The sequence below is a fragment of the Adiantum capillus-veneris genome, chromosome 8 (assembly GCF_014529385.1).
Source record: "Adiantum capillus-veneris isolate H3 chromosome 8, ASM1452938v2, whole genome shotgun sequence".
In the NCBI taxonomy this organism is placed as follows: domain Eukaryota; kingdom Viridiplantae; phylum Streptophyta; class Polypodiopsida; order Polypodiales; family Pteridaceae; genus Adiantum; species Adiantum capillus-veneris.
This window is the reverse complement of record NC_140938.1, coordinates 42,242,428-42,254,435: the sequence shown is the minus strand read 5'-3', so window position 1 is coordinate 42,254,435 and position 12,008 is coordinate 42,242,428. Positions and strand designations below refer to the sequence as shown.

General features: G+C 39.3%; 1 protein-coding gene across 1 annotated transcript; it reads left to right on the top strand.

Annotated features, from left to right (window-relative positions):
• Window positions 1-1,972: 1,972 nt before the first annotated feature.
• Window positions 1,973-2,971, top strand: LOC147452039 (uncharacterized). Its single transcript, XM_086519198.1, has 4 exons — window positions 1,973-2,100; window positions 2,150-2,223; window positions 2,303-2,419; window positions 2,697-2,971. Exons 1-4 carry the CDS (start codon window positions 1,973-1,975, stop codon window positions 2,969-2,971), a joined length of 594 nt encoding a protein of 197 aa, XP_086375324.1.
• Window positions 2,972-12,008: the final 9,037 nt, after the last annotated feature.

Here is a 12,008-nt window from a genome sequence, read left to right as displayed (position 1 = left end):
AGAGAGAGAGAGAGAGAGAGAGAGAGAGAGAGAGAGAGAGAGAGAGAGAGAGAGGGAGAGCAATAGAGAGATCGGAGAGAGAGAGAGAGAGAGAGAGAGAGAGAGAGAGAGAGAGAAGGGAGAAAGCTCTTTCCAAAAGCTCTCTCTCCTCAGACCATTCTATGGGAGCTTTTTTTAAATTTTTTCTACTGCAAGTAAAAATCAAGGAAAAAGCTCCCTAAGAAGCTCTCTCCAATCCTCTACTCCTTCTATCTAGCTTTGGTATGTTTACTTTGTCTTGGAAATGCCTAGGTACTTAGACATCTAGGATGGTACTGCCTTGGTGCTTCCTTGTTATAGTGCCAAATCTAGCTTTGACTAGAAGATGCCTTGGTATGTTCTTGATCTCTTTGGTGCATAAGTACCCTTCGACTGTTTGGTACTCTTTTTGGTAGTTTTTGTAGGTAGTTTTGGTCCTTTCTATTGGTTTGATAGTGCCTTGGACCTCACCATTTCCATCGTAGAATGGGACCACTTTGGTACCTCCTTGGCATAGTGCCAATCGTTTAGTCTTGGTACCTTTCCATAGTTTCTTTGGTAGTTTTTAATTCCTACCTTCTAGTATATTTGGTACTATATCTAGCTGCATTGGTTCTCCCTTGATATACCACAAATCATAAGATTTCTCTAGGAATCTCTTGGAATCTCCTTGGTCTTTGGTGCATACAATATTGTTTGGTACTTTTAATGATTGTAGGGCTATCTTGTGTACTTTTCCATGGTCTCTTTGGGATTTATAGGTACTACCTCCAACTATATTTGGTATTGATTCTAAGTAGCTTTGGTATGTTTACTTTGTCTTGGAGTGCTTGGGTCCTTAGTCATCTAGGATGGTACTGCCTTGGTGCTTCCTTGTTCTAGTACCAAATCTATCTTTGACTAGAAGATGCCTTGGTATGCTCTTGATCTCTTTGGTGCATAAGTACCCTTGGACTCTTTGGTACTTTTTTGGGTAGTTTTGGTCCTTTGAACTGTTTTGTAGTGCCTTGGACCTTATCATTGTAGGATGGGACCACTTTGGTACCTCCTTGGCATAGTGCCAATCGTTTAGTTTTGGCACCTTTCCATAGTCTCTTTGGTAGTTAGTAATTCCTGATTTCTATCATTTTTGGTATTGTCTCTAGCTGCTTTGGTGCTCCCTTGTTATACCACCAATCATAGATTTCTCTAGGACTTCCTTGGCATCTCATTGGTCTTTGGGGCATACAATATTGTTTGGTACTTTTAATGATTCTAGGGCTGTCTCGAGTACTTTTCCATGGTCTCTTTGGGATTTATAGGTACTGCCTCCAATTACATTTGGTATTGCTTCTAGCTAGCTTTGGTATGTTTATTTTGTCTTGGAAGTGCCTGGGTACTTAGACATCTAGGATGGTACTGCCTTGGTATTTCTCTATTATAGTACCAAATCTAGCTTTGACTAGAAGATGCCTTTGTATGTGCTTGATCTCTTTGGTGCATACAGTACCCTTGGACTCTTAGGTACAATTTTGGTAGTTTTTCTAGGTAGTTATGGTCCTTTGCTTTGCTTTGGTAGTTCCTTGGAGCTTATCATTGTAGGATTTGAATGCCTTGGTACTTCCTTGGCATAGTGCCAATCATTTAGTGTTGGTACCTTTCCATATTCCCTTGTGTGGTTTTTAGCTCCTGCCTTCTAGTATTTTTGGTACTATCTCTAGCTACTTTTTGTACTTGTGCCTAGTTTATTGCCTTGGTACTTTTCTTGGTAGTCTTAGTGGTTTTGGATATAGGTACCAAGTCCAAATGTCCATGGGTAATGCTGGTGCAATGATTGATATTTCTTGTACAATGTCTAGCTCATGGCATGTTTTGTGAGATTCATTATTTTTCTTTTTTTGTGTAATAGACACAACATGACAAGCTGGAGGCCCCTTGCAAGGAGGGATAGGTCCATTGCCAATTTGTGAATGGGATGCTCAAGGAAGTGAAGCAGCAAAAGAGATTCATCCTCTTCCCCATGCAACTCCTTGTAGATATTGACAAAACAATCCATGTGTTTCTAGAGGTGGTGTATGTTATGGGAAGCTTCATGTTAGAGTGGTAAGCATCAATACCACCCTCTCTGCTTCAATGCAATTTTTCATACTAGTGGCATATGTGGGTGTGGCATCGTAATTTGTGTAGTGGCAAAAGCATATATAAGTGGACAATATACTGTAAAGGGTAAGTTGGCACTATTTTCAATATGTTTTCTAATTTTGGATTATGATATTGATTGAGTCAATCATTTGTGATTGTGCAGATGACAAAGATGTGACACATGCAAGCCAAGATGTGCAAGGAACATACACGATGGGTGTGAAGAATGGTGGGCTTGGACAAGCAAAGGTTTCCATTAAGGATGTGGAGGACCTTGACAGCATGGAATGGGTTCAAGCTATCCTTTTGGACTTGGAATTTTGTTGGAGGAAGGAGAAAGTGTAGGGGCAGGATGTGTACACAATGGGTGCATACTACTATGGAGAAGAGGGAGGTTGGTGAAGGTTATGACAATGTTGGAATGAGTACTATTGAGGCCTCTTCAACGGATGTTGACAATCCATAGGACAAGAAAACCATGTTTGATGAACCCTCTGTAATTAACAAGGTGCTACTAACTGCAGCTGAGGTAGTGGCAGGGTAGGGTGCTGTTGAAGAGAATGGAAAGGGAGCGACCGATGGTGTAAATAAAGCGAACATTAGTGAGGATGGTGCTAAAGGTGGGACTGGTGGGAAAGATGTAAACAAGGGAAAAGTTCAGGATAAGGTGACTGATCCAATTGATGTGGACATGGATGCTACTGATTCAGAGAAGGTGGTTGGCACGATGCCAACATCTCCAGGTGATTTCACCTTGTTAGACTTGTTGTCTACAATAGGAAGAAAGCGTGTCCATGGACGTGCCAACAAGTCTTGTGCTTGCAAACTTTAGCTTATGCCTACCCTTATAATTGACAGTCTGTGTCTTGATGTAATGCGCTGAGATTATATTTTGGTCTCTAGGTAGACTTTGACCCTTTGATCTTTGAATTGACCCTGTAAGTAAGTTGTTGTAGGATCTTTATTGTGTGCTAATTGACTCAAAATATTATTGGCACTATAGAAATTGATCCGTGGTGGCTAAATAAAAAATCATCTTCTGCTGACAGAGAGCTGCCAAAAGTTGTTATGGCTATAGGTAGGTGGATGATTGTATTTGATATGAATGGTGTGCTCTTAAACAGCTACAACCAACCATCACCAGAGATGCAATTTTTGCACCTCCCACCAGAGGTGAGACCATGTGTATATTGTCTAGGTCAAGAGTTATGGTATGCGGTGAGGCCGAATGCAGAGGATGTACTTGTAAAGCTGTCCAGGCAAGCATATATTATGATATCGTCGTGTTGTAGAAGAGAAAAGCTAATGCACTTTTTGGGGACATGCTTGCCATATTGTTGTAGTAAATGAGTGGTCAAAGGTAAATGCCTGACCCTCTTCTTGCCTCATGCTAATTAGCAGTGTGTACTGTCCTTAATTTTGCTTAACTTTTCCTACTCTTACATATGTGTTCAGCCAAGAAGATTGTGAGATGTGGCTACCCAACATTCTTGATGTCCCGTGTGTGTCGGGGAATGTTGGTGATAAGTCTATTTTCCTAAAGTTGCCGAGATCAGTGTGGGCAAAACACCCACTGTATAATGCCAGCACTACCATACTTGTAGATGACTTTAGATATAAGTTTCTTAGAAATGACTATGAGAACTTTTTGCTCCAGTCTGTCATATGAGCCTTCTTTCCTTGATACCTACCACCCCTTGTACTTCAAGAGGGCTGGATTTCCGCTCCCTACCCAATAGGAAAATATCACCATCAACACCCCCTCTTTGATGTAGAAGATAACGTTATCCCTCTCGTTGCTGATTATTTCATTCAACAAGAGGGATACGCTTATCTCCTTGACCCCCCTGTCAACCCATGATTTGTGGAACAAAGAAAGAAAATATTCTTGGTGCAGTTTGCTATGTATTCCTCTTTATGTGAAATGAAAATCCACTAATGTCCATTTAGTTATTTTTCTTACAGTATGCTTCTGTGGTCATTTTGTCTTGATCTTTGGATTTGGTACTGGTCTTCCCATTGTAGGGTCATTGTAACTCATGGAAGATCTATTTTATGACCTTTTTAGAAAAGAGCCTTTTTTTGGAAAAATTTACCATTGTGGGCCCAACAAATTATAATTTACCATTATCAAATTTGAAGCCTTTGGTACTAGGACTGACAACTTTCAGGCTTTGGTATTGGTAAATTGGGTATTGTAAAGTACCAAATTTGGTGCAACTCATGTCACTATAGGGTGATTGTAGAAGAAAGATTATTTTGGAGAGAGCTATTTTGGAAAAGAACAATATTATGGATTCGGGAAGCTAGGCACAACAATAAAAAATTTGGTGCTTTTGATACTAACATTGGCAACTACCAAATCTGGTATTGTAAAATACCAAATTGGATACTGTTAATCTCACTACAGGGTGATTGTTGAAGATAGCTTATTTTAGACAAAAATAATATAATGGGCTGGGAAAGTTAGGTATACCACTACAAATTTTGGAGCTTTTGATACAGGCATTGGCACCTACCAAATTTGGTATTGTAAACTACCAAATTTGGTGTTGGTCATCTCACTACAGGGTGATTGTAGAAGAAAGATTATTTTGGAAAAAAATAATAATATGGGTTTGGAAAGTTAGGTATACCCGTATAAAATTCGATGCTTTTGATAGTGGCATTGGAGACTACCAAATTTGGTAGTGTAAAGTGCCAAATTTGGTGCTGAACATCTCACTACAGACTGATGGTAGAAGGAAGCTTATTTTGGGAAAAAAATATTATGGGTTGGGGAACTTATAATAATAGTACCAAATTTGAAGCTTTTGAGGCTTGAAGTACTGGTACTCGTAAGTACAAAATTTGGTATTGGTCTTCTGATTGTAGGGTGATTCTATGTCATAGAAGGTCAATTATACAAATTTTATAGCAGAGTTAGCCTTGTTTTGAGAAAAAACAACAACATTGTGATCTCAAGAAGTTTCAATTACCAGTCCTAGTAAGTTCCAAATTTGGCAGTGGTCTTCTCATTGTAAGACAATTTCAACTCACTGTTTTTCAAGTTCTGTAAATTATGCTATATTACTAACCTCAATAGTGTAGCATGTGATGTGCACACATAGTGGAGGTAGGGAGGGAAAGGACAAATTACTCAAGCTTGAATGATAGACCTAGTACAAATTACACAATCTCCCGAATGGTAGAGGTGGGGATGGGTCAAATTCCCTTATCCTCTTCTCCATCGTCATCATACGGCATACTATTGTATACACTTTCATAGACCTCATTGGTTAACATATAGGCATTTTGGAGTCCATACATAGGCTCCATTGGAATTTGTATGGCTCTTATAAGGTGGGAATAGATCATGAATGGTGGTGTATGATCAAGAAGGCTATATGTATCACATTTACCATCCACTTGGCCATAGTACAAGTCTTCAACCACAAGTCCACCTCTAGCAATCTTGTTGTTCCACTCGTCCCTTTGTGATTTGTGTGCGTGGTACATGGATTTGGTGCATTTCAAAAGATAAAAGTACTCACCACCTTCAGCTACCTTCACTGCAAAGTTGTCCCCAATAGACAACATTTCACACATTGTTGGTGGGTTGTCCTCGTACATTGGCAAGTTGATGTACGATATCATTGCTATGATTGTCATGTTGCTATCATTCTCTCTAGCTCCCTCCTCTTCCTCACTATCCTCATTGTCCACCTCTTACAATGGATATGTATTCCCATTCTTCAATGTATTGCTTGCTCTTGCATTGCCTCCATTGCCCACTTACACATGCATCACAAAAGCATGAGAGTGTACGAAGACGTAGAGCACATGGGTCCTCAGGTGAAAAACCATCTACACAATGGGTCACACGCGAGCCTTGGATTTGTTGACATTCCCACTGGATATCCCATTGCACTTCATTCTTTCAAACCAGCCAAAACACTCTGTGTGTGTTAGATCTATGTGATCCAACCGTATCTCCAAATTTTGCCTTTAGAAAATTAACAACATTAGTCGCACCCTTCATCGGATCCCCATCTAGTTTTAGCTCCTCATGCGTTAGTGTTATGTTGATGACATCACCATCTCCATCATACCCCCTTTTCCATGGCCCCATGCAGAGAAGTTCCACATCATGTGCAAGCCAGTCAATTGATGGTACCTGGCAACAAAGTAAAAAGGTAATCATGCCTTGAATTGCGATGCTGCACCATCTGACCACACCCAATGATATTGCAAACGGTGACCTTGATCTTTTAGCCACCTGTCATGAAGCATAAAGCAATATTGCACAAACAAAGTATCATGCTGCTTATCAACAGATATGTAGAAATGCAGTGTATTCTGTACGTCACCTCTTGAATTTCTAACATATGTAATATGCACGAGGATTATTACTTGTGTTGACCACCAATGCATCAATTGTATTTCATTTTGTACTTTGAATGAAGAATTCTCCACAAAGTCAATTATGGAGACAACAACATTGTTAAAAAATCTAAGCATGTTTTCTTTAAACTGTCGTGCCTACCACTGAAATATGTTGTGCTTGATGAAATATTTTAGATGATTTGCAAAAAGGACGTGGAAAGAATCACCTGACATTATTTGTAGTACTAGGTCCTTTCTTTTATTTTTACTTCCATCATTAGCCACATTCCACTACTGGTGACATCCATGAACACCTTGATAGACACCTCCTTGCTATCGTTGGAAATCTCATATGGGCAGCAGTGCACATGGTTACACCACATTGAGAACATTCCCCGACAAAGCATTTCTTTGCATGGAACTTGTTGTCAACTAGATTTGGACACAAAATGGATTCGCACAAACTACTTGTGTGCTGCCATACTACCTGGTTTGTAGAGCACTGAGCTACATCATTATTGCTACAACACAGAACATCTGCAGGTATGAGCTTTTCCATGATGCCCAAACTTATTTTTTTGCATGTGATTGAAATCCTGGGATTGAAATCCTCCTTGAGAAATAGCATCTGCACATGATACACACAGAAATAAGTATACTATTCTTTTAGCTTTCAAACAAAGAATGTCTTCAAGGCCTCAAAAGACCTAAGTGATAGCTCGATTGTGGGATGCGTTCATTTGAATCTCTTGTACATTTCCACTTGAGATACAAAAACAATGTAGGTTAGAATCCTTGAAAAAGACACAGAGATGCGACCTTCAAAAGTTACAAAAACCAGACCCAAAAGCTGATAGTAAAGTACCAAATTTAAAACTAAGAATTTAACTAGCAGAGAATTTAAAACTAAGAATTTAGCTAGCAGAGAATTCAACACAATACTAGCCTCAGAGACTTTGTACTGTGCAAATAGTACCCAAGCCATTGTAAAGTACCAAAATGAGTGCTTTGGGTACTAATTAGCCTTAAGTTTTGTAAGGTCATTGGATGAAGTACCAAAGCACCAAAGTATTAATGACCTAGTAATGTGCAGATACTATCCAAAACATTGTAAGATGCCAGGTTTGGAACTTTGGTAACCAATCCCAGGGACTTGGTACTGCACATATTGTAGAGTACCAGGATTGGTGGTTTGGGTGTTGTACAACTCTAAGTTTTGAAGAATCATTTAATGAACTACCAAAGTTCCAAAGTCTCAATGACTTGGTATTGTGCAAATACTACACACAACATTGTGAAGTACTAGGTTGGGAACTTTAAGTACTCTAAAGTTCAGATTACCAAACAAAGAATACTACAAAGCTACATGATAATAGCAGTCCCATGGACTTGGTACAAAGAGATAGTACCCAAGCCATCCTAACGTACCAAGATTGGTGGTTTCGATGCTGTAAAGCTCTGAAGAATCATTTGATGAACTACAAAATTTCCAAAGTCTCAATGACTTGGTACTCTACACATAGCATCGTGAAGTACCAGGTTGGGAACTCTGCTACTCTAAAGTTAACAATACCAAACAAAAGACACTACAAGGAGACATGATAATAGCAGTCCCATGGATTTTGTACTAAGAGATAGTACCCAAGACATCTTAAAGTACCAAGATTGGTGCTTTGGGTGCATGTTAGCTCTAAGTTTTGAAGAATCATTTGATGATCTCTTCTCCTAGTTTTGCTAGATCTATTGTTTTAGCATCCTCAGGTACATCATAAGACTGTCCTGGTTTAACCTTCTCCTTCATTGGGTGTTCAACGATGATTTTGTGGCCTTGAATAGTGTACTTCTTGTAATGTGAGGGTACACTTATTTTGTCTTTTCCTATTTCTTTCCCATTTTTATTGTCACTTTCCATTTTTGTTGTCCAAATCTCTTTCAATGTTCCTTTCAGATCATTATATTTCTTCTTCTATTCAACCTTGATCCATTTGGGTTCACTAATAGCATTCCAAGTCTTTGAGGCATCTTCAAGAGGTTTCATCGATGATCTTTTTTTTGGGTTGTTTGGATGAGAAGATGCATTGCCTTTCTTGTTATCTTGTCTAACAGTGATGAAACTACTGAAAATCATACCACACATGTGAAATGATGTCAAAAAATGTCTTGAGAAATGGGCATTAAAAAACCAGCGGAAACTTTAGACCTTGAAATAGAGAAGTGGAACCAACCCAAAAAGAATGCAAAACCAATTGCCATAAATAAGGCTGGGGATTACTGTGAAGGAGAAGAAGGAAATATCACATTGCCCATAGAGGATCATGGAGTAGAAACCATTGCTATCTTAGATAGTAGAGCGGGCTTGCCATAGCTACAAAATTGATTTGGGAGAAATGGGGAAAATTGGCCCTTAGGAAAACAAGGATGAAACTATAGGTAGCTTACGACTATATTGCAAAACCTATTTGATATTATGGAATAAATAGTGATGACATCCTTTGGAATCAAGTATGAACATACATTTGCCATAGTAAATTTTGGTACTGAGAATAATTATGATGTTATTCTAGGAAGTCCATTCATGTGCCTATTAAAGATGGTTCAAGATTGGGGTTATGATTATAGCTACTTGAGCCACATGGAAACCACTACAAGCATCAACTTAAACAACCACAGTTACAAAGATGTACAAACAACACCCATAGAGGAATTTGATTTTGAAACTACTACAAAGCTTGCAATACCTTCCTGGTTGAACACTAAAGCGCATTTGTGGATGTGTGGAGCCTCTAAATGTGATAGTTTTGTCAAGGATGAAAGCAAGAAAGCAAGACCATTTGAGGATCCGGACTATGTACCTGAGAGAATGGAGCCCTTGGAGTTGACTCAGATCTTGGCCTTATTAGATGTCTGTGTCAATGAAATCACACCCACCAAGTTTTGTGACAAAAATGGCTTAGACTTAGTTCCCTTATACATGATTAGAGTGAATCCAAGCAAAAAGCATCAAGAAACTAGTAAATTACAAGGAGTTGACACCGAAATGCAATGTTTGCGAATCCGGGATGAGATTTATATTAGAGCTCTTACCTTGGAAAGTACTTCAAACCGTACCTTGGAGAAAAATAGGAAATCAAGAGAGGAATATTACTTTGACACCCTTGACACACGGATACCTGAAGCTTAGTGCAGATGTTGAAAAATCAAAAGTTCATGAGAGTGACCTTGAAACAAAACCTACAAAATTATTTGACTTTCCAAATCAAAAACCCAAAAGATAACTACATTACAAGAACAAATGACCAACAAGTGGGATGAGAAACAATCCAATGCTGCATATCAAGGGGAAATAATCTTACTTGAAGCTAGTGGTATGGATATAAGTTCTTGCAATCGTTGAGTCCCTCGTCGTGATGGTAGGAACATTACATCCAAATTTCCCTCGTAAATGACCCAAGTAAGGAGGTAACTCCTTGAAGATGTCCTCTCAATTGTCATCTAATTTCTATGCTCCTTGTTCATCATTGATTGAATGTCAACATCAATCATGCCTTTGTAAAGATCCACTTCTACAATGGGTGTTGTCCTCTCATTTTGATTCTCATCTCTTGCTTTCTTGACCATCTTCTAGAGTTCTTTTGGCCTATTGTCTTTGACCTCTAGCACATTAGGTGGTATTTGGTAGGTAGAGTTTTATGTAGTATTCTCAACTACTTGAATTGTTACGTCTTTCTTGCATATGTCTATTCATTCCTTTTTTGGATGGTGTTGAAAGGTCAACCTTTCAACAACGCTTCCACAAAGATTCCATGAAGATTCCTCAAAGATTCCAAATAAAGATGCTGATGAAGTGATGAAGACGAAGATGGATGCTGTATTATCAAATGTCCCGTTATTATCATTTTGAACCATTACGGCCACTTTTGTAATGTTTACGGGAACTTCATATTTTAAGTCGACAATTGTATTTTGGCCAGAGATGCTTTGTTGGATGAGCAAAGCCAGCTCACAGTGTTATAATTAAGCTCTATAGAAGCCTAGGGACAAATCAGGTCATTTTGGTCGGACATTAGGTTTTCTAAGGCTTAGTATATAAGCCAAAACCTAAAGCTTTGTAAGGAGACTTCTAATAAATCTGATCTTCTGTGTCGTTGGGAGACTTCGAGAGAGTGAGAGAGTGTGTGTGCGCGCTACAGGAGCTACGCTGGTCGGAATCGCAAACGGAGAGCAGCAGTGTGTTGCCCATGAGGAGAGCTACGTGTTGATGCTTACATCACGCGCGTTCGTCTGTGTTTTGGCAGATTCACCCGCGAGCTACTTTTGGAGTTTCTGTGAGTAACTGTTGTCCGTTTTTGCATTTCAGCATATCCATGCGATCAGAGCGAGTAGAGCTACACATTAGGCACTTTAGTTTTTGGAAACGTCGACCTGCAAAAACCGGCCAAACATCCTACGCGTTTCTGCACGGAGGGTATTGAGTAGGTTTTTATGGTCACGGACCTTAGGGAGAGTGGCCTATTGGTGTTGATAGGATATCCCTCAAGTTTCGTAACGTTTCGAGAACGTCTAATGGGCTTTTGGCTTGCGGTAGCATCATAGGAGACTCTCACATTCACAGAACCGATGGCATGTAGATTTGATATCTCTGTAGGAAGTAGTCATTAGTCGGTCGAGTAGAGGTTGACACCTTTTGCTTGCTTTCACGCGCCTGCGGGTCGAGCTTCGTCCTCAGTTGACATTATATGTTAGGTGAGTTCTCGCTATGCTGACGTCCGTCGTGGCGTACCCGTCCAACAGATGGTGTTTCAAATCCCTCTCCTTGTCTTGTTCGTTTACTGTTTTCCTTTGGTTTCTCCTTGTGACTGCAACTTCAATGTCTCATTCTTGTTTGCTCACTTCTTTTGATTTTTCAAGGTCTTTCTAGTGTGCGGAGGGTTGGAGAACTATACTCTCTTGGATGGGAATTTCTGGTGGAGACTCCATAAGAGTTTTGGCAATCTCAATCAACTTTTTGCACATCTCTAATCGTAGCTTTTCCCATTTTGCATAAGGATAAGTCAACCATCTATGTTTCATTGTTTGTTTTGCTTTGTAAGCCTTTAGAATTTCTTCCAGTGGCTCAAACTTTTTGTTGACTAGCACCGAACCTCTAGAACTAACTTCTTTTAGCATGGTTTCCTTTGGGTTTAGTTCCGTTTCATGTTTTTTCTCTAGTATAACACTAGGCTTGGGTTTTGTTGATTGTTGTGATCAATCTTGAGCTTGGGACATATAAGATGTTATAGACTTTAACTTCCTATGGTACTAGGCTCTCACTCTACCTCATGTGTCTTTTATAATTGATTTTGCTTCAATAGATTTGTGAGAGTCACTACCCTCCTTCTTGTCTATCATTTTTTGTTTTACGTGCACTCTCATCATCACTTTCAATGGTACTTTTGTTTTTGAATTTTATCCACTCAAAGATGGTAAAAATTCCACAATGTTCATCCTCACCTTTCCGTTTTTTC

Excerpts from the sequence above, each read along its gene's own strand:
- LOC147452039 (XM_086519198.1), top strand. The coding sequence starts at position 1,973 with ATGCTCAAGGAAGTGAAGCAGCAAAAGAGATTCATCCTCTTCCCCATG. Across the intron at positions 2,101-2,149 it reads GGAAGCTTCATGTTAGAGTG|TGGCATATGTGGGTGTGGCA; the intron begins GTAAGCATCAAT and ends TTTTCATACTAG. Across the intron at positions 2,420-2,696 it reads GGATGTGGAGGACCTTGACA|AGAATGGAAAGGGAGCGACC; the intron begins GCATGGAATGGG and ends GTGCTGTTGAAG.